Here is a 21078-nt window from a genome sequence, read left to right as displayed (position 1 = left end):
TCCACTTCAGTTCGCTATCCCACATACCAATCATTCCTAGACACACCTTCACTGACACACCCAGAAGCCTTTTAATCTTTGGCATCTCTTAGTTTACAATTGAAATTAACCATTACAGGGAATATTGGCTCCCATTCACACCAGGATAGGTCTAAAAGCTCAGTCCACACATATCAGCTGAGTCAGGGACCACAGGATATGCCTAGATCTGGGTTTTACTGGACTGGTGTCCATTGCAAATTACTACACTTACTTCCTCTTTCTCCCCAGTGAATGGTACCTCTCTCAGCACTACTGTGTCTTGGGTTGGGAGAGGGCTAACAGGTAATATAGAACTATCCTTCATATTCTTTTCAATAGGTCTTTTATTATTATTATACTATAACCAGGTACTATAACCTCTCCTCTGCTTTCCTTAGCTCTTGGGGAAAAAATGATGCATGGATAGTTATTCAAATTGATGTTTTTGTAGGGGGAAAATCGTTGAATAGTCCTATTTCACCATCGTGCTCCACTTTCCTCTTCCTTCCCCCAAAATGTTCAGATTTCTTAAATAATATGATTTTTTAAAATCTTTATATGGTTAAAATATTAGGTACAGATCTTTCAAGGTTTTATGGTGGTTGTAACATCAAACAGATCCCACTACCAGTTTTCTGCCCTCTGAGGCATGTGTCAGGGAGCCACCATAGGAGATGCTCTTCCCCCACAACCCCACATCTCAGAACTCAAGCAGATGGGGAGCCATGGAGGACAAGGTAATCTCTTAATCCATTTATGCAATCAGACTGGTGAGACTAACTTGTTTAGAAAGTGAGTGTGATGAAAGGAGATGGGCTAGGGGGCATTTTCCTTCTCCTCTGGATATACTTGTGTCCTCCTCCTGACTACTGCCAGTGTCTCCAGACTAGCACCAGGTCCAGTGGGGCCAAAAAATTTGTCCTATTCCAAATATAACAGTTGTGGTTTGAGTAGTAGGTGTCCCCCAAAAGCTCATGTGTAGACAACACAGGAAAGTTTGGAGGTGAAATAACTGGGTTTTGAGAATCTTAACCTAATCAGTGCATTAGTCCCTCTGATAGGAATTAACTGGATGGTAACTGTAGGCAGGTAGGTTGTGGTTGGAAGTGGGTCCCTGGGGGGGTGCTTTGTGGGTACCATTTTGTTCTTGTTGAGCAAAGAGCTCTCTCTGTCTCTCTGCTTCCTGGTGCCACGTCTCCAGTCACTTTCCTCCACCACCCTCTTCCTCCATGAAGTTCTTCTGCCTTGCCTCAGGCTCCACAGGATGGAGCCAACTGTCTTATGGACCAAAACCTCTGAAACTGTGAGCACCAAATAAACTTTTCTTCCTTAAAATTGTCCTTGTCAGATCTTATGGTCACAGTGGCAAAAAAGCTGACTAAAACAGTAATTCAGGTCAAAGATTTGTAGAAATGGCAGCTCCTGCAACAGTACTTCCTGCCTCCCCATCACACCCCAACCCCAAGCATTAGGATGCTCCTGAGGAAGCTGTTAGGAAGGGGGAGATTTGCATAGCAAATTATCATTCTATCAACTGGCATTATGGACTCAAAGATGGATTCATAGAAAATTCCAGACCCCACTATGTGATTCACATCCTCCCCTAAGATCCCAATTATCCTTTCAAGTACCATTCTATTTGTGCCAGCATGTCATCCAGCTACTTTAAATTCCTCCATAGAACACCTGCAAGAAATTAGTCAAATGAGCAATTAATACATAAAATCTTTGTGCACACATTTAAAGGCAAAAACATAAGTTGAAACCCACCACAGAAGTGAATTTTCTTTTCACTAGTCTTAAGATCATAGAACTGGCAAGTAGATCTCATGTTATCCACCTCTCTTATTTTGTAAATGAAAAGAAACTCTTTGTCAAAGCTCAAGGACACCAGAGGGTGAATGGTGAATCAGCAACACTGTCTAAAAGTGGTCCAGTTAGTTCATCAGTACTCAGAAGCCAAAAAATGAGTAATGAGTTGTTTTTTCAGACAAGGTCAAATAACATAGGGTGTAGTTACTTACATTTGACTGGTGACAGGGTTATTATCAATTTAAAGTACAAGCCATCTTGTCACTATTACGCAAATGTTTGTTGACTTCTGCCTGGCTAATTGTCAGCAAAGAGGTTCTAAGTGCCACTTTCCTGATTAGAAGAATGTTTATTCCAGTTGATGGACTCAGCTGGGGGCCATTTGAGATTACTTCTGAGCTTGCAGGCAATGCCTGCCACAGCCCACACTGTAGAAGACATCAGATGAGAAACTAGGACCAAATGGGAATAAGTGGAGGGGACAGGTAAACAAATCTGTGCATATAGATAGTCACAGAGGTTCTTAGTCCCTTAAACTCCTTGTAGTGAAGGTGGTTATAATATGGACACCACGGAACATGGAGTCTTTGGAATATCTGTGAAATCTGATGTTAACAAAGCTTTTTAAAAAACTCCTCAACAAAGAGTAAAGACTTCTGGAGTGAGATCCCAATTCTGCAGCTAAATTGCTTTTTTTGTTTTTGTTTTTGTTTTTTAAAACCTTTTTTTTTTTTTTTTAGATGTTGATGGACTTTTATTTTATTCATTTATTTTTATGTGGTGTTGAGAATTGAACCCAGTCCTCACACGTGCTAGGCAAGCGCTCTACCACTGGGCCACAACCCCGCTCCTGTTTTTGTTTTTGGTACCAGGGATTGAACCCCAGTCATTTTTATTTATATATTTTTTTAAATTTTGACACAGGGTCTCGCCAAATTGCTTAGGGCCTCACTAAGCTGCTGAAACGGGTCTCGAACTTGCTACCCTCCTGTCTTCACCTCCCAAGCCACTGGGATTACAGGCATGTGCTACTGTGCCCAGCCAACTTGCTTTTTTTGAGCTTAAACAAAATGTCAAATCTAAATCATCCCTTTATTTTTAAAACTATTTAATTGACAAAGAAAAATAAACTGGGTGTGCAGTTCCAGCTACTCAGTGGCTGAGATGGGAGGATGACTTGAGTTCAAGACCAGCCATGCAACACAGTGAGACCCTGTCCTTAATTGAAAAAAAAAAAAAAAGAACAACCACCAAACTCCTCTTTGGGATCATATGAAGTACAACAGAATCCATCCCTTTATCACCCCAATTGCTAGACTCTTTCTTCTTTCATTTTCCCCCCTCCTCTTCTTCTTACTAGTTCATTCATTGTTTCAACTCAGACATTGCACAAAACCCACAAATTTATTTGGTTTGCTTGGATTGAGACAGTTCATCCAGTCTCAGACACCCCATACTTGTGAGTTGGTGGCTGTGATACCATCATTCAGGCATGCTGATTCAGGTGACCACGGATGTCTGCATTTTCTCACAGCTGACATGAGGTTGCCTCTTACAGATCCCGACCATTGTAGGGGAGAGTCGCACTCTGTGTCCTGTGGAAAGTGCTGTCCGCAGCTGTTTCAAAGGGGTGAGTACCACAGTAAGGTCAGAGGTGGGCAGATATGCTCAAAGAATTTGCTGACCCATTTCAATCAGACTTCACAGGGCCCCCAGACAACCCTGTTTGAGAGGTACATCTGCCTTTAGGATTTTGTATGATATACTTGTTTGGCAGAACTAACAGAAATGGAGCCAGAAAAGAATACAAAAGTCCAAAGTCATACCTATGAATATTATTGTTTCTCAGGCGTTGAGCCAAGGAATCAAGGAGGAGAAATTCTTATCTTGGATTCAGTCTGAGCCTCTCATCCTCCTGTGGCTCCCCACCTGCCACCGCTTGTCAGCCACTGAAATGGTCACTCACCCTGTTCGGTGCAGTGTCTGCAGGACCTTCCCAATCGTTGGACTGAGGTACAGTCATCATTGGTATTTCATGGATGGTCATTCTCCAAATGGGTCCAGAGTCAGAGCTGCTTCTCTCCAGATGCTTTCTGAGGTCATCCTTGCATATCTGGAACTTAGTTGACCCTTCCAGGTCAGTAATTCCCTGTCTGAAGCATCCTGGTTCAAAATAAATTCATCTCCTAATATTCAATGGAATATTAAATTCTTCCACTGACTCACTTTGATCAGTCAATACTCTAGTCCCCTAAAAGGAAAAAAAAAAAAAAAACTGTCTTTTGTTCCAAAAAAAAATTTGAATACTTAATGGTTTTTATTTACTAAGTGTTAAGCAAATGCTAAGCTGAGAAGTTCACATGGATCATTTCATTTAAAGCATGTTACATGCCTTACAGAATGGTATTCGTATCTCCGGTTTGCAGCAAAGTTTAATAACTTGCTTAAGTTCTCATGTTAGCAAGAGACAGAGGCTGGCAATCCGGACCCAGAGTCCCTGCTTTGCATCCATGGTGCTATGCTGCCTCCCTGTGCAGAGAACACGGTATGGAGCCAGAAGGGACAGTCTGCATTTGTGAGAGCAATTCAGGCCAGACCTTCCCTCCCCCTAGTGACAAAAGCTGATATGAAAGCTAAGTGTTGGGGTGAGAGATGGAGAGCTTTCCACACCTTCCAAGATGACAGTCAAAATCCCATCTGAAAGAAAGGGGGATGTAGGCCTACCATAAGTTAAATAAAGGAAGTAAAATTAGAGATACTCGGACAGGTTTGGGAGGCAGAGAAGGAAACTAGCAAGTTTAGACCAAGGATGAGTGGCCCCACCATTCATAGTGAGTGGACATGGGTTTGGAGACATGGTAGGATTGGAGCTTTGGGACACCCGCATAGTTTTAAAACAAGTCACAGCCGGGGAGTCCAACAGGGGAGGGCCAAGAGGACTTAGGGCTTGACTTTCACTCACCTTGTTCCTGTATTTCCTGACCTTAACTAACCTAGATCTTAAACATGTTCCCTACAGTTATTAAATAAATCTTTGCTATCTGCTAAAAACATGGACGTTAAGTTTTCATTTTGCTTAGAAAATGAATTGTATTTGCAGGTAATTTGAAGGACACAGTGAATCTTCTCTCATCTTTGCAAATAACTGATCTTGTAACTTGAAAGTCATGTTTTATATAATAATGTAACTGCTACATGTCCTCTACTAGGCCAGATAGAGAATTAACTTTGCAATAATAAAAAACACAACTTTTACATTGAATTTAAAAAAAAAATCATAATATATAACATAAATCACATATTGTTATTTCAATTTTACAGATGGCACAAATTGAGAGTTCAAGTGATTTTCTCAGGTCACCCCCCAAAATAGCAAAACAGAAGTCAAGAATTCCCATACTTTAACTTTTAGAATATGTCCTCACCTGTTAAGAATGAGATTAAGCTTTCTCCTATAAATGCTTCTGTTGAGCTATCTTTCTTCCTAGATATACAAGGCAAAATAAAATAAAGGCTGGTGAATCAAATGATGTCTGGGGCTTCTTTTAGCTCTAACCTTCTGAGCCTATTAAAAATTGTTTGGATCTATTACAATCCTAACCTTAAACTTGTGTTATTGGCTCTCAGAAAATTCAAGCAATAGCTTTGGGTTTAGAGAAATTAATAAAGTCATCTGAAGGTAGAAGCATTCACAGATCTAAAGGTAGAAGGATGAGCACAATGACTTGGCCTTCTACAAGCCAGGGCTTGTCCCTAACCTGTGTAGACCTAAGGGGTTATTTTAAGGGTTATAGCTCGTGGTACCCTGCATACGAAAGGCATTTGGCACTTTTGCACAGTGGGAGAGAAGGGTAACTCAAACCTTTATACCATAGTTTGCTGGATAGAACCATATTAATATAATGCTTTTAAAATATTATCGAAATATTTATTTGATTAAATAAACACATAAGAGTCATGTAACATCTCTTACATTCACTGGAGAGCTCAGACATCTCCTGTAAGTTTTCATTCTTCACCTGGATATTATTTCTTTGCTCTTGTACTGGTAACAATGTAAACTGCGTTTTTGTTTTAACTGGCAGATACCGTTGTCTGAAGTGTCTCAACTTTGACATCTGCCAGGTATGTTTTTTATCTGGTCTTCACAGCAAGTCCCACCAGAAGTCGCATCCTGTAATTGAACACTGTGTTCAGGTAACTTCTAATGCAAAATACTAAAGTATTCATTAATTAAGTCCTGATGAACTATAGCCTTTAAAACCCATGTCCGTGATCCCAGTGACTACAATGGCTGAGAGAGGAGGATCGCAAGTTCAAGGTCAGCCTCAGCAACTTAGAATAACAACCACCCCCCAAAAAAATTCTTCCAGTAAAATCACAGATTCTGCTTCTGCCATACATTATAATATTTAAGACTAATAAAGTGGCCCTCTCAACCTTAAATATCTCTCAATATAAATATGCTTTTTTTACATTGCAGGTCCCCCCCCCCCCCCACTGGGGATTAAACTCAGTGGTACTCTGCCACTGAGCTACATCCCATTCCTTTCCATTTTTTTATTTTGAGACAGGGACTCACTAAGTTGCTGAGGCTAGCCTTGAATTTGTGATCCTCCAGCCTTAGCCTTTCAAGTCACTGGTATTACAGGAATGTGCTACCATGCCTGGTTACATCACAGATTTTAATAAAAGCTCTTGGGGACAAGAAAGAGCTGAACAGAGTCCAATCTGACCATTTATCCCATCCAGGCTACTAGAAATGTCTGTGAAATTTACAGGGGGAAGGTTTTAGAAATTGTCATGGATGAAAAAGAAAAAAGCTTTCCTTTATTAACAGTGATACAACAAAAATTCTAGTCGCTATTATACTTTTGCAGAAGATCTATTTTTGGCACGTCTTTTCCAGAGGCCTAAAATTCAAGTATTTTTTAAGGAAAAAAGAGAGATGATTATCTTGGTTTTTACTGAAACAGTTGTATTTGAGGTTTTGTTTTGTCTTAAAACAATCAATTATTAGTACCCAGCAAGTGAATTTAGTTCTAAGAACATAGAAAAATAGAACAGTGGGTTTTAAGCAAAAAGCCTTCTAACTTTCCCCAGAAAGAACATTTTCATCATTAATTTCCCATGTATCAATTTCTTCCTGCAGATGGCGCCACCGCCCCCACCATACCACAATAGCGAAGAACGTTTGATTGACTTTGCTGAGGATAGGTTTCCCTTATTCTCTCTTTAACGTGAAAAGTCAACAAAAGTCAAGTGCCTTCATCTTGCCAAATGATTCCTGCGAGGCCTTGCCTTGCTAAACTCTACTTCCTCAGATGTACAGGTCCAGTGTCTCTGATCTATGGGTCCATTCCTGAAGCCTAGGGCTGGACGATACTACAGTGACACCGTGTGGTCACTTTGTTATTACACTTCAAATTTCAAGCGTGGAAGACCGTTTAGTGCACCCTCTCATTCCTTCTTTTTTTTCTTTTTGGTAGAAGTTCTTAAGGTGAGCTGTAGAGATGGGCTTCAGATGGTCCACGAATCCACTAAAATTGTCCACAGATTAAATCTATGAGTATTTTTCTGATCAATTCATGAGTCATCATCCGGTTCTCAAAGGAATCCACGACTCCAGATATTAGCAACCATAGACTCACTCCTCCATTCCTTCTTTTAGCTTTGCATTTCCAAATTACTCCATTTCTCTGAGTTGTTGAGAGAGGTGTGGATAATCTATTTGGAGTCTTATGCTATGTGCCCATTTATACAGAGAAAACATAAGGAAATTTGAGGAGTAAGGAAATAAGATGATTTTTCCAAGGGTATGAAAGTAAAAGAAATACTTAAGACCCTTAAGTATCCCACTACTCCAAAAACTTTCATCACAGCCAGTTCACCAAAACAAAACAAAAAAAGGAAAGAAGACCGTGTTTAGACTGATCTGATGCCCTTTTTAATTTTGGCTATTTCAGCAGATGTCAGCAACAGAGAATACAAAACTCCTCCTCAGGATGCTCAGAAATCATCGGCTCCAAGAGTGCCGTGGGAGAAAAGAAGCTATGAGGAGGTGGTGGCAACAAGATCACGTGAATCAAAAGGACATGGCTGACCATGCACAGGCCACGTGAGTGTCCATGAGTGACAGGCCACAGAATGGCAGCCTGGAGGACCTGGGTATTGGTTGCACAGCCAGCCTGGGGACTTGAGGAAGCTTTTCTAATACTGAAGATTCTAAAGAAGGCAGGTGGTAGAGGGGAGAGAGGAATTAAAATACCCCCCCCCCCCAGAAGTGGCCTTTAGTTTTAGAGTAGAACCAAGAGGCTGCAATGCCTTTTAATGGCCATATAATTAAAGGCATCAGAAAGACACATAGGATCTTGGACCATTTGAATGACTTTGTTTTAGATTCCTAGCTTTTATTGGTTTGTTTTTGAAAGCCTAATTTGGAGTTGATGCTTTCTTTAAAAAGAAAAAAAAAAAAAGGAAAGAAGACCCTTAAGTATCCCACTACCCACAGATAAATACTATTCACATTTTAGTGTTACCAACAAAACAGGGAATACTCTACAAATACAATTTTTCATTCTCATTTTCACCTACCTCAAATGCAGAACGTGTCCCATGCCATTAGTTTCCAGAACACTATTCGCAATAGCCTTACTCTCATTCATGTAAGGAGATACCATAATTTATAAGTAATTGCTTACCATTGAACCTTTTGATTATTTCTAAATCCTGCCCTCCAGTAATTCTGTAGTGGACATCCCTGTTCATGCATCCTTCTGCACATTTTTATTATTTTATTAAGAGAAACTCACCGATCTCCCCAATCTTCTTCTAGTGTCACAGGCCGGGCGAGCTTTTTCCAGCCTTGATCAGAATCTGTCTCTCCTCTACACAAGCTTTCTGATGGTTTCCCATCATCAAGAAAGCAAAGTTCTCCCAGTGGCCTTTTGCCTGGCTCTAGCAGCCCCATTCCGCACCAGCTCTGAGCCTTGTCCTCCCTTGCTTGGATGCACTCCAGCCACATGCCTCTCCTGCTGTTCCTTGAACATGCCAGGCATGCTGCCACCTGGGCGTCAGTACCCCAAGACCACCTCCTACATGGCTTGGCTCCACACCTCCTAAAACTCTACCAAAAGTCTTTGCTCAAATATCATCTCATCTTCAATGCCTTTTCTGGATGAGCCCCTGTCCCCGCCCTGTCACTGGGCATCATGCTCGCTTACTTTACTCTTCAGAGCACTTCCCTGATTGACATACTGTGTATTTTACTAATTTTACTTGTTTATTTATTGCTATGTCCCCCACTCTAATGTAAACTCTTTGAGGGAAGAATCTTTGATTGTTTTCAGTTGTATTTGCCAAAACCTAATAACAATGTCTGAATATGATAAATACTCAGTAATGCTTATTGAATGAAGGAGTGAATGATAAAATGAATAGATGCATAATGGAGGGTTGGTGGATGGATAGCTGAGGTGGGTCACGGGCCCCTTTAGAATGGACCATGAAAGGGAGTTGGACAGAGTGAGGGAACATAATGTGGGAAGGAAGTGAAGTCTGATGGAGCCCAGAACAGAGACAAAGAAGGCTTGTCCTCAGCCAGCTATCTGTGTGGGCTTAGCCAAGTCACTTTATTTCTCTGTGACCCATTTACTTCACTTAATAACGAAAACAACCTGACATTCATATTTTGAGAATAGTATTTGTGAGGCTAAGATAAAGAAAGGGAATTGCAAGGGGTAGGCAACTCTAAAGGTTATTTAAATTTCAATGTGTTCCTCCTCTGTCTTCCCCAAGTACAATAGGGCCATTCTCCCAAATTAATATTACATAATAGTTTTCAGGTTAGCCTGGATATTAATGAGTTCAGAAGTTCTGCTCAGTGGCTAATCTAGGGAAAGCGAATGTGGAATATTACTATGTCACAATGTGATAATAGGCAAAACACATCCTTGACAGCTATCAAGTTGGTGCTTTAGCAGTGACCATCTTCTAAGAGATCAATGGTTATTGCTGAGTGATGACACTGAACTTATTTCATGATTCAGCAGTTTGCATGGTAAAAACTTCCTTCCTCTTGATGTGGATTTACTTTACATATAATTGTTCATAAGGAGAAGAGAATACTTTTATTTACAAAAACATAATTGAAAGCTAGGTGCCAAATATCACCACTGTTATTAAATATTTAGGGAAGTTCTTGCAAATGCAATACAGAAGAAAATTGAAAAGAACAGACAAAATTACTTCCATTTGCAGTTAATATGATTGTGAATTCCCAAGAAGCCCCAAGAAACCTCTAGCAAAAACTACTAGAATTAATAGGCTTTGAGTGATGGTGAAATATAAAATAGATATGCACAAAATTCATTGCTCTTCATTATACTAGCAATAACCAGCTGGATATTTTATAAAACTCCCATTTGTAATAACTGTAAAAATTATTTTTAAAAGAAACTAGGGAAAAAGTTTAACAAAAAGAAATTGCTCATATAAAAAAATTATACTACTTTGTTGAGTACAGAAAACAAGACCCAAAAAAAAGGAAAACATACCAAATACCTAAAAGAGAATACATTAGCATAAGAATGCTCATGCTCCAAAAATTAATATAGTCAATCCTCCTTATTCATATATTTAGTATTTATAATTTTGCTTATTTGCAAAAATTTATTAGTAACCCAAAATTAATATTCAAGGTGCTATTACAGTATTTATAGACATGTCCAGAAAGGCCAAAAACTTGAATTGCCTGACATATACATTTTCACAGAGGTTGAACTAGGTTTGTACTCCTTTCTTGCTTCAGCTCTTACACTGTATTGTAGTTTGGATCTGGAATGTTCCCCCAAAAGACTCATGTGTCAAAAGCATGGTCTCCACTGCAGAAAGTTTCAGAAGTGGGGCTTTCAGGCCCACTGGATCATGGGTGCTCTAACATCATTATCCAGTGGATTCACCCACTGATAGCTGATGGCCTACTGGGAGGTCAAACCTAGTTGGAGGAAGTAGTTCAGTGGGGGCATATCCTGGAAGGGTTCGTCTCCTCCCCAGTCCTTCCCCTCCCCTCTGCTTCTCAGTTGCCAAGCCCATCCACCATGTTTCTGCCTTGGAGCTAGCTGACCCTGGACTGAACTTCTAAATCATGAGCCAAAAAAACATCTTTCTTCCTCTAAGTTGTTCTTGTCGGGTATTTTGGTCATAGCAACAAAAAGCTGACTAACATGTGCCGTAAACAGGTGTCTTTACATAGTCTATTTGAGGCTATGTTTTTCACATTTTTGTACTTTTTGTAGGTGATTTCAGTGTTGCAAAGGGCCTCCAAGTGTGGAACTGAAGTGCTGTTCAGTGTCCCTATGCACAAGAAGGCTATGCTATGCCTAAATGAGAACATGTTGTTATATGAGCTTTATTTAGGCATGAGATACAGGGTTATCAACTGTGAATTCAATGCCAGTGAATGAACAATATATATTTTAAAAGATGTCCATAAACAAAAACCCACATAAACCAAGGTTATGTATTGATTGATGGATGAAAATGTGCCCAACGGCTTCCAGGAAAATAACCCTGTATCTTCCCTAGGAACAATGGTTCAGCATTTGTTAATTCAGTGTTCAAGGTGACTTTATAAAGCATAACTATTGTGAATATTAACAATTGACATATTTCAATTAAATACATTTCCAAATAAAATCACATACCATTTTATGTAAGGTAAAAGAATTTTGAAAACATGATAGAAGAATAAATGTACAAGAATAATCAAACTTATAAAATTGAAGAATAGTGAGAAAGATTGTTCTTTAATAGATATTCAAACTTGCTATGGAACTTCTATGACCAAATGATGCGGTATTAAAAAAAAGAATGGATGTGTAGATTTGGGTAGAGGATATAAAATCTAATAATAGATGTGTCACATATGGAAACCTAATGTGATAAAGGTGCTTTTTCAATACAATAGAGAACACATAATTCTGAAATACATCTGATAATTCATAATCCATCTGAAAGAAAAACAACTGACATTTAGTTTGCCTCATATAAATTCCAAATTTAGTGATACTTAAATAAATTTTTTTTAAATATTAGAAAAATAGGAAACCTGTGACTAGAGAACAACTTCCTAGGAAAGACAGAAAAATAGAAATCATGAAGGACTAGACAGGCAGCATGTATGACAGCATAGAAATTTAAACATTTTCCTGCAGTAAAAATGTCCTAAATGAAATCAAAAGATGAGCCTTAGACATGGAAAAATTTTTCAATAATAAGACAAGTTATGTTACTCGGAAGTTAAGTTATGCAAATTGTTAAGAAAATCTCAAGAAGAAAATGAGGACGAAAAGGAGGACAAAGGGGAGGAGCAAAACACACCAATTATGTAAGTGGGCAATTACAGAAGAGGAATTTCCAGATGGCCATTAAACACCCAAAAAGATCTTCAGCCCCACTAGTGGTTAGGAATGTGACAATCAGGGGAACGGTGAAATACCATCACATATCAGGATGGCAAAGATTCAATGGCAGCATCTTTTGCTGGTGAAGATAGAAAAAAATAGACACCCTCGAAATCTGGTAGAAGTATACATTGCTATCGACTTTTCAGAAAATAATCTGAAAAGTATTCATTTACCTACTCAATAAAATTTTACTTATACTTTAAATAGTCAATAAATATTCAACACTGTTCTGGGCACTTTGGGATATATTTGTGAACAAAGATCTCCACTTTCATGGTGTGTGCATCTTAGTGAAGGATTGAGACAAAGCAAAATAGGTAGGTAAGGGAAGGATACAATGCATTAGAAATTTTAAGCGCTAAAGTAAAAGGGGAAAAAATCAAACAAGAGAGATGGAGACTTGAAGGGAGAGTTGGTGGCAAATTTCAATAGGGTGGTCACAGAGGGCTTTGGTGAGAGGTGACATCTGAGGGACACCTTGAAGCAGGCAGAGGAGTGAGTCACAGAGATGTCTGGGGAAAGCATGCTGCAAGTTGGGACAGCAGGGGCAAAGTGGGAGCCTGCCTGGCAGGTCCAGAGAACAGTGAGGAGGTGGTGTGACCAGATGCAAGGAAGTTCAAGGGTAATAACGAAAGAGGGAAGGAGCTGGGCAGATATTAAAGGGCCTGGCAGGTCAGTGTAAGGGCTTGAACTTTTCCTTCAAGGCAACTTTGACGGGTTTTGAGTAGAGAATCTAACTTAAGTTTTTAAACTGCCAGTCTAGTTGTTCTGTTGAGGATAGACTCAGGAGTTAGAAGCAAAGCTATATAAATATTTTCCTAATTTCTCTCATCCTGTTTCTATTTGGAATCATTGCCTTAAAATTTTGATGACTTTATTTTAGCTTTGCCTTCTTTCAGATAGGCAGTGAGTTAGGCACTCTTTTTCCTACTGAATTAAAATTTCACCTTTGTCACATATTAGGTTCCCTTATTGTTTTAGTCAGCTTTTTCACTGCTGTGACAAAAAGACCCGAAAAGAACAATTGTAGAGCAGGAAAAGTTTATTTGAAGGCTCACGGTTTCAGAGGTCTCAGTCCATAGCTCCATTGCTCAGGGCTTCAGATGAGCTGAAAATCATGGCAGAAGAATGTGGCAGAGGGAATTGGCTCTCATGATGAACAGGAAGCAGAGAGATTCCGTTTGCCAGATATAATGTATACCCCAAAGACACACCCCCAAGAACCCACCTCCTCTAGCCGCACCCTACCCTCCTTCACTTACCACCCAGTTAATCCCTTTCAGGGGATTAATTCACTGATTGGGTTAAGGTTCTCAGAACCCAGTCATTTCTCTTCTAACCCTTCTTGCATTGTCTCACAGATGAGCTTTTGGGGGACACCTCACATCCAAACCATAATACTTATGTACTTGGATCAATCAATCAGGTCTATGCATCTATCCTTGTATTTATAGTAAACAATATGGTCATGGCGGTTCTGGAGAATCAGAAGGATAAGTGTGCAACCACCCAGGAAGACTGAGGTAGCTCTTAGACACTCACATGGAGGTCAGGACTAAGCAGTTAGCTATCCATGTCTAGAACTTGGGGAAAATGTGTGTACTGGAGCTACAGTTTGAGAGCTGTTGGATGTATGTGGATTTTAGAACCACAACATTATATGAGATCACCTAAGAGAAAAAAGAGGACGATCAGGGACTGAACCCTCTGACACTCCATGTTACTAAGTTGGAGAGAGGAAGAAAAACCCACAAGGAAGACCGAGGAAGAGCAATGAATGAAGTGGGAGGAGAAGCCAGAGATGAAGGAATGCTGGAAGATGAGCAAAGTGCTTGCAGAAAAGGGCAGCATGGTCCCAGGTGGAAATCTACTGCTAAGTCAAGTAAGAATGGATGTTTGGACTGAACAATGAGGAGCTCATCAGTGACCTCAAAAGGAGTGTTGTAGGACAGTGGTAGCCAAAAAAGTCAGACTGATGGCCGTGTATGAGAGAATGGGAACTGGAGAATTGAAGACAGCAAATAAGAAAATTCCAGGACTCCTTACTCTAGAGAGAGAAAATAAATAAATAAATAAATAAATAAATAAATAAATAAATAAATAAATACACAAATAGTGCAGCTAGAGGATGACTAAGGTTAACATGTACAGAGAAGTGAGAAATTACACTCCATTTATATATGATTTATCAAAATGTATAAATGCATTTTACTGTCATGTACAACTAATTAGAACAAATTTTAAAAATTAAAAATTTTAAATTTTAAAAATTAAATTTTAAAAAATTAAAAAAGCCAATTTGATCTTTAAAAAAAGAGTATTTTTTGTGCTGGGAGAAAAAATAGCACGTTTGCGTATTTAAAGAAATGAGGGCTGGAGATGTTGTTACTCAGTGGTAGAGTGCTTGCCTAGTATGCATGAGGGCCTGGGTTCAATCTCCAGCACTGTAATAAAATAAAATAAAAATAAATGAGTGAACAAGGAGAAAAAAAAATGAAGTTCTGTTAAGAGAGGTGAATTATCTCCAGTGGAGCTGGTCGTAGTGGCACATGCCTGAAGTCCCAGCTACTTAGGAGGCTGAGGCAGGAGGATCACAAATTCAAGGCCAGCCTGGGCAGTTTAGTGAGATTATGCCTCAAAGAGAGAGAGGGAATTTTCTCGGGTGGGGAATAGAGTGTTACAAAGAAGTTACAGGACCCTGTGTTTCTACCCCAAATGCCCATCTCTTAAAGACATAACTAAGTGTACCACAGAATAATTGCTTCTTGCCCTATATTCTCATCAGATCTTGTTGAAATTATCATAGCATGTCAAAAGTAATTGAATATTTATCTGTTCATCAGAAGGGAACTCTCTGTAAGCAAAGAGTTCTCTGCTTTTTTGTTGTTTCCTTTCTTTTTTAAAAACCTACAATAACTCAAGATGGTAAGATGCTTTAAAAATAATTTTTGAATAAAGGAAGAAAACTAAGTAGAATTGTATAAAGTTGAGTATGCCTGACCTTCAACGGGTCTATTCTGTGTTCTTTCAGATATGACATGATAAACATAAACCTGTACTTAGAACCCATAGTATCCGACCTGGACAAGATGACCTATGAGATTTTCTGCCATCATCCCTGGATTTCTTTGCCTTCGCACATCTAGATTGTCATGGAGAAGGGAGAATGTGATTTCCATTCCTATTATTGGTTAATTGACTCTCTGTCGACTAAATTGTCTGGAAAAGAGTACAGAGAAAACAGTTGGGCTACTTTATTGCTATTGGGGGTACTGGCTTCAACATCTGATTTAATGTTTTAAAAAAGTTTTCTTCAACGTCATATCTGATCATTAAAAGTTGCTACAACTTCCTGTATAACTACTTTCTAACATACTCTCTGTTCCGTACAACAGCTGTAAAGTACCAGCGTATGTAAGGCCAATTGGACAACCAGAAGCAGCCTCCAGACGTGTGCGTCAGAGAGTCTATCAGCCTCAAGGAGCAGATGTCAACAGCCCACATCACCAGGTGACCCCACAGCAAGGGGAATCATCAATAATGCACAATTGGTCTGGACCATTTCATAGGAGTGTATTGAGGGTTGGTGAACCCATTCCGTAGTTTAGGGAATATTTTCAAGATGTTAATGTGATCATTGTAAAATCTAGGAACGTGTATTTTAAATAGCATTTTATCTCCAATCATAAAGGGCTACATATTTATTTTAGAAAATTTGGAAAAGTCAGAAAAGAAAAAAATGAACAATATAAACAATCCATGAATAATCACCACTCATACTTCAATATACTTCCTTCCCTGTGATATTTTTAAATTAGTTTAGATCATACTACAAAACTTATTGACCAAGTAGTCTATATTGTGAGCATTTTCCATTGTCATTAAAGTTCTTCAAAAACAGCTTAATGGTATTTAAGTGGACATAACATTTTTCATTTAAGTCTTCTTCTGTTGTTAGGTTATTTCCAATTTGGGCTGTAATTTAAAATTTGCTATTAAAATCTTTACATACTATTCTTTGTGTACAGTTCCCTGTTTATTTCCTTGGAATACATTTCTGAAGTTTAATCACCAGAAAGAAAGAAAAATGGAAATATTTTTAAGGCTCTTCGTGTCTATTGCAAAATTGCCTTTTTGAAAGCAATATCAAATCACATTCCCAGTGGATACAGGCAGCTAGCTCACTTGATACTGGCTAATATTGGTTATTACTATGTTTTGAATTTTGTTCATTTTATGAGCAGAATATATTTGCCTTACTTTGTATTTCTCTGATTGAGTGGAATGAGACTTTTCCCCAAATAGTTTAGAAAGCAATTGTGTTTTCCTTTCTTTCAGTGCCCTTCTTGCCCATTTTTACTGGTGCATCAATTTGATTTATCAATATATTTAAACTTTTTGCATTTTAAGTTTCACTAAGGCAAATCTTTCTTCCTAGTTATTTCCTTTTAGACTTATTCATAACGTGACTTGCTATATGGGTGTTTTCAATTTTTATGAAAATGCTATCAATCTTTTCCTTTGTAATTTCTTACAGTTTTATGCTTGGAAAAATTGTCCCACTAAGAAACCAAAGGACTCCGTAGCTGTATTTTATTTTAACATGTTTCATCTTGACATTTAACTTTTAAATCTATCTGGGCTTTGTTTTAATATATGATAAGAGACAAAGATAGTTTCTTACTCCTGCTTTTTACTTAAATAAATTCCTTTTTAATTTCTGTATCATGCTTTCTTTAATATATACTAAATTTTTCACCATTTCATGTTTTACTGCTTTCTATTCAGCTCAATTGCTTTTCATTTTATTTGAATTATTCTAACTTTATGATATCTATTAGCATATTACAGAGCAAGTCTTCCCTTTTGATTTTATTTTTAACCCAGTTTATTGAGATATGATTGACACATAAACAGCTACTTATAGTTAATGTATACAGCATGACGAGTGGGGGATAAGCATACACCCATGAAACCATCACCACCACCACCGTACTTGCCATAATAATATCCATCGCCTCTCAAAGTTTTCTCTTTTTCCAATTATTATTATTGTTATTATTTGGGTGTACATATGTGTGTGTTTGTGTTAAGCATATTTAACGTAAGATCTATCCTCTGAGAAGGTTGTAAGTATTCAACAGAGTATTGTTGACTATAGCTGCTAGACCATATACTAGATTTCCAGGACTCATTATTCTTGCTTAAGTAACACTATATACCCTTTGACCATTACCTCCCTTTTTTTTCTCTCTCTCTCTATTTCCACATTTTTAATTCATGCATTATAATTATACATAATGATGAGATTTGTTGTTACATAGTCATACATGCACACAGTATAATTTGGCCAAGATCACTCCCCAGCACTTCCCCATTCCCTTCCCTCCTCCCACTCCTTGGCCCCTTTCCTCTACAGATCTCTCTTTTGATTTTCATGAGAACCCCCTGCCCCACCCCCACCCCCACCCCTACACTTTCTTTTCCTTTTTCCTCTCTAGCTTCCACATATGAGAGAAAACATATGACCCCGTCCCTTCTGAGTTTGACTTCTGAATGGATCTCAAGATCCATTCATTTTCCTGCAAATGACAGAATTTTATTTTTTTTAATGGCTGGATAAAACTCTGCAGTGTGTGTGTGTGTGTGTGTGTGTGTGTCCACTCATTTGCTGGTGAGCCCCTAGGCTGGTTCCAAAGTTTGGCTCTTATGAATTGCATCACCTCCCTCTTATTTTTATTTTTTATATTAGCTATTGTAAAATAATTTTTCTTCTAGAACAATTTTGAAAGCATTGTAATCATTACAGTGTGATCTTATAGGTCTTCATAGGATGATCTTCTGAATACTTTTCAATCACCAAAGATAAATTAGTACCCATCTTGCAGCTGTACTAGGTAGAAGTCAATAAAGTGGAGAGTAAGGCCTGTGGCCACCAGTGGCAAGTGGCCTGTGCAGCTACCTCTATGTAATGTCCTCTCAGTCCCTGTGCACTTCAATCATCAGCTCATGGAGTCCAAATCACTCAAAAATACCCTTGTAGTATATGAAGCACGTTTGCTGGAGGGCTCAGCACTGAGCCGGGCGCACGTGTGAGGACAAAGAGCTGCTCTACTTCCTGCTCTGAATACAGAGGAGGACAAGCCTTGCCGCAGTGCAGATTGGTCCGCATGTTAACCAGTATTTGTTCTGTGGGAAACTGCAAAGAGGTTTTGCTGTTTCCGTTTCTTTTACACTCTCTTCTTTTTCATTTTTAAAAAATTACTATATCCCATCTTATGTCTCTAGTACTTTACTTTTATTAAAAAGACATTTTAATTATATGAATAAGACATGAATCCGTTTGCCTTAGAAGAAGTCAAAATAGTATACATAAGCCTAAAAAATCCTTTTCGGCTACAAATCCTAATCCAGGTCCAGTCCTCAATTCCCCAGAGGCAATCTGTTTGGGGTGTACATTTGCATGTCTTTTCTTCTGCATTTTCAAATGTGTGCGAGTGTGTGTGTGTGTGTGTGTGTGTGTGTGTGTGCACATGCACATATGCATGAACAGGTATGCACTTACCCACAGAGGAAAATGAGCAATATCTATTGAGCTGAAAACCTAGAAACCTTGAATGTGTACATAAGAAAACATATTCAGTTTTACTCACAGAATCTTTGCTTTTAATTTTTTGAAAAACTGGAAACAGCCCAATATCTTTTAATGAATTATGACTCAGTAATCATGGTATCTATTCTATTGATATTCCATAATAGCTCCACATGTACAAACCTGAAATGCTTCCCAATTACAGAAACATATGTACCACATGATAATATTGATGTAATTTTAAAAGTTACAGAATTTTTCATCTTAATAATATAAAGCTCACTGATTCTATGCTAAGCATGTGGAAGCTGTTTGAGTATTTAAATGGAGAGGTGGATAGGCAGAGGTCACTCAGAGGGGCCACAAAGGGCACATACCAATCAGGAAGTGTGACTTTAAGTCTGTGTATAGCTCAGTGTCTTCTGCCCTTCATTTCTTTCCACTTCCATGGAACACTGCTCCTACGGTGGTCAAATCACCACGTATCACTTGCAGGGAGAAGAGGGGGCTGCGGAGTATTATAGCCACAGCTGCTGATAAATGAAAAGTAATGAGATCCAATCTCTCATCCAGACATGTGAGAGCCAGGGGCTGGAACACTGTGCCCCAGGAGCCTGGCCCACGCTTGGTCAGGTCAGGACAAGTCCCTGGGTGGCAGTTCAGAGAACAGTGTGATGTGAGAGAGGTTTGATGGGAAAATCCAGAGAGCCCAGCCAACCATTATTAATTCAACAGACTTGTGAATTCAAAGAGAAGCAACGACTCTGAAGTACACATCCAAGTAGGAAGCAACGGAAAATAGGAAGATTTAAGTAGAAGGTAGAAAGAAGTGAGAGATTTCTTAATCCAAGGGGAAGAAAGTGGACCCAACTGCTTTTTGTAGATGCCTTTGGGGTAGGAAATGTTCAGGATGGCAACCTAACTTGGGCAAAGAACTACTATAACTTATTCTTCAAACCTAAAATTTTTCTCTGTTTCAATTTCTTTTGCATCAATTAAACTGTGCAACTCTACTTTCTGCATCATTGTTTATGGATATAAATGAAAAACATCAGCTGCCTTTTAAAATAGACTATGGTTTTATTAAAAAACATCATATTCTTACAATGGATTTTTAAATATGTGGATCAAGTTCCAACTGAAACTCATTTTCCCTATTTCTTGCCTTCTCTAGACCTTAGTCAGCATTAAGAATGAACTGTGGAGGATTCGTGAATCCATTAATGCTCTCCACAGGGAAAGAAGGTAGGAACTGCATGTGCGTGCACACACACTGGCAGCAGAAATAAATCAGAGCCTTTCCTTTAGCTTTGGAGAAGTTTTCTATAAGGATCTTACCTTTGTTCTTTTATTTTTAATTTGGAAGGAATTCGGTAAGTGTGAATCCTGACTCCAGCATGAAGGTAAAAGTGCAATTGATGTTACTTGAGTAGTTATGCATAATAAAAATCATCTGGGCAGTACATTTACTCTGGATTACCCAAGTTTCCTCCTGAAAGATGGCTAAGCACATTCAGAGAGATATTGATTCTTGCGAACATCTTGTTTATGTGTTGCCCATTTCTAAAGAAATCAGTATGATTTCTCCAATAGCATCTAACTTCCTCCAGGGTTTATTATGTTGATGTGTCTCAAGGAGCAAATCATTCCTGGAGCTTGTCACTAGTTGTCCTTCCTGTAGAATACAGAATTCCTGGCTCCTCGTGCAGTGCACATTCAATAAATTAATGACACTCTCTGTGTATATATGACAAGATATGCTTCATAATCTATATGTATGAAAGATAGGAAATAGTTTGAAAATTCTGTGATTGCTCATGTAAATGAGCTTAATAAACACTTTCAAAGTAATTTAAGTATTAAAAGTAATTTTGTTCTGCTTCATTGAGAAAAATATGAAAAGAAAAAATTTTTTAAATTATCAAAAAGCAATTTTGAAACTTTAAATGTATAAGTAAAAAAGGAATCTTTGAAATTTAGTTCTTTAAAACTTAATTCTTAATTATTTAAACCTAGTTCTTTTAAACTAATTAATTCCTTTCATACAATCCATGTCGACTACATAGACCATGAGTATCCTAATAAAGTATTTAACACTACAAAGTTTACCAAAGCATGGGGCTGATTAACAAATGAAATTCAAAGTGAAGGTTCCATCTTTTTTCTTGTCTACACCATCATTTTTGT

General features: G+C 38.4%; 1 protein-coding gene across 1 annotated transcript in view; it reads left to right on the top strand.

Annotated features, from left to right (window-relative positions):
* Positions 1-21078, top strand: part of DYTN (dystrotelin) — a gene marked incomplete at both ends in the record, with an annotated part of 63247 nt that overhangs the window by 19551 nt on the left and 22618 nt on the right. Inside the window, 4 exons of the mRNA XM_079130398.1 lie at positions 3392-3463; positions 3683-3846; positions 5919-6030; positions 7803-7846. Of these exons, the coding sequence (XP_078986524.1) occupies positions 3392-3463; positions 3683-3846; positions 5919-6030; positions 7803-7846 (392 nt within the window). The remainder of the gene's footprint in view (positions 1-3391; positions 3464-3682; positions 3847-5918; positions 6031-7802; positions 7847-21078) is intronic.

This window comes from Sciurus vulgaris (assembly GCF_902686455.1).
Source record: "Sciurus vulgaris genome assembly, chromosome: 3".
NCBI classification, from domain to species: domain Eukaryota; kingdom Metazoa; phylum Chordata; class Mammalia; order Rodentia; family Sciuridae; genus Sciurus; species Sciurus vulgaris.
The sequence above is the reverse complement of the archived record's forward strand: the minus strand, read 5'-3'. Positions and strand labels throughout refer to the sequence as shown.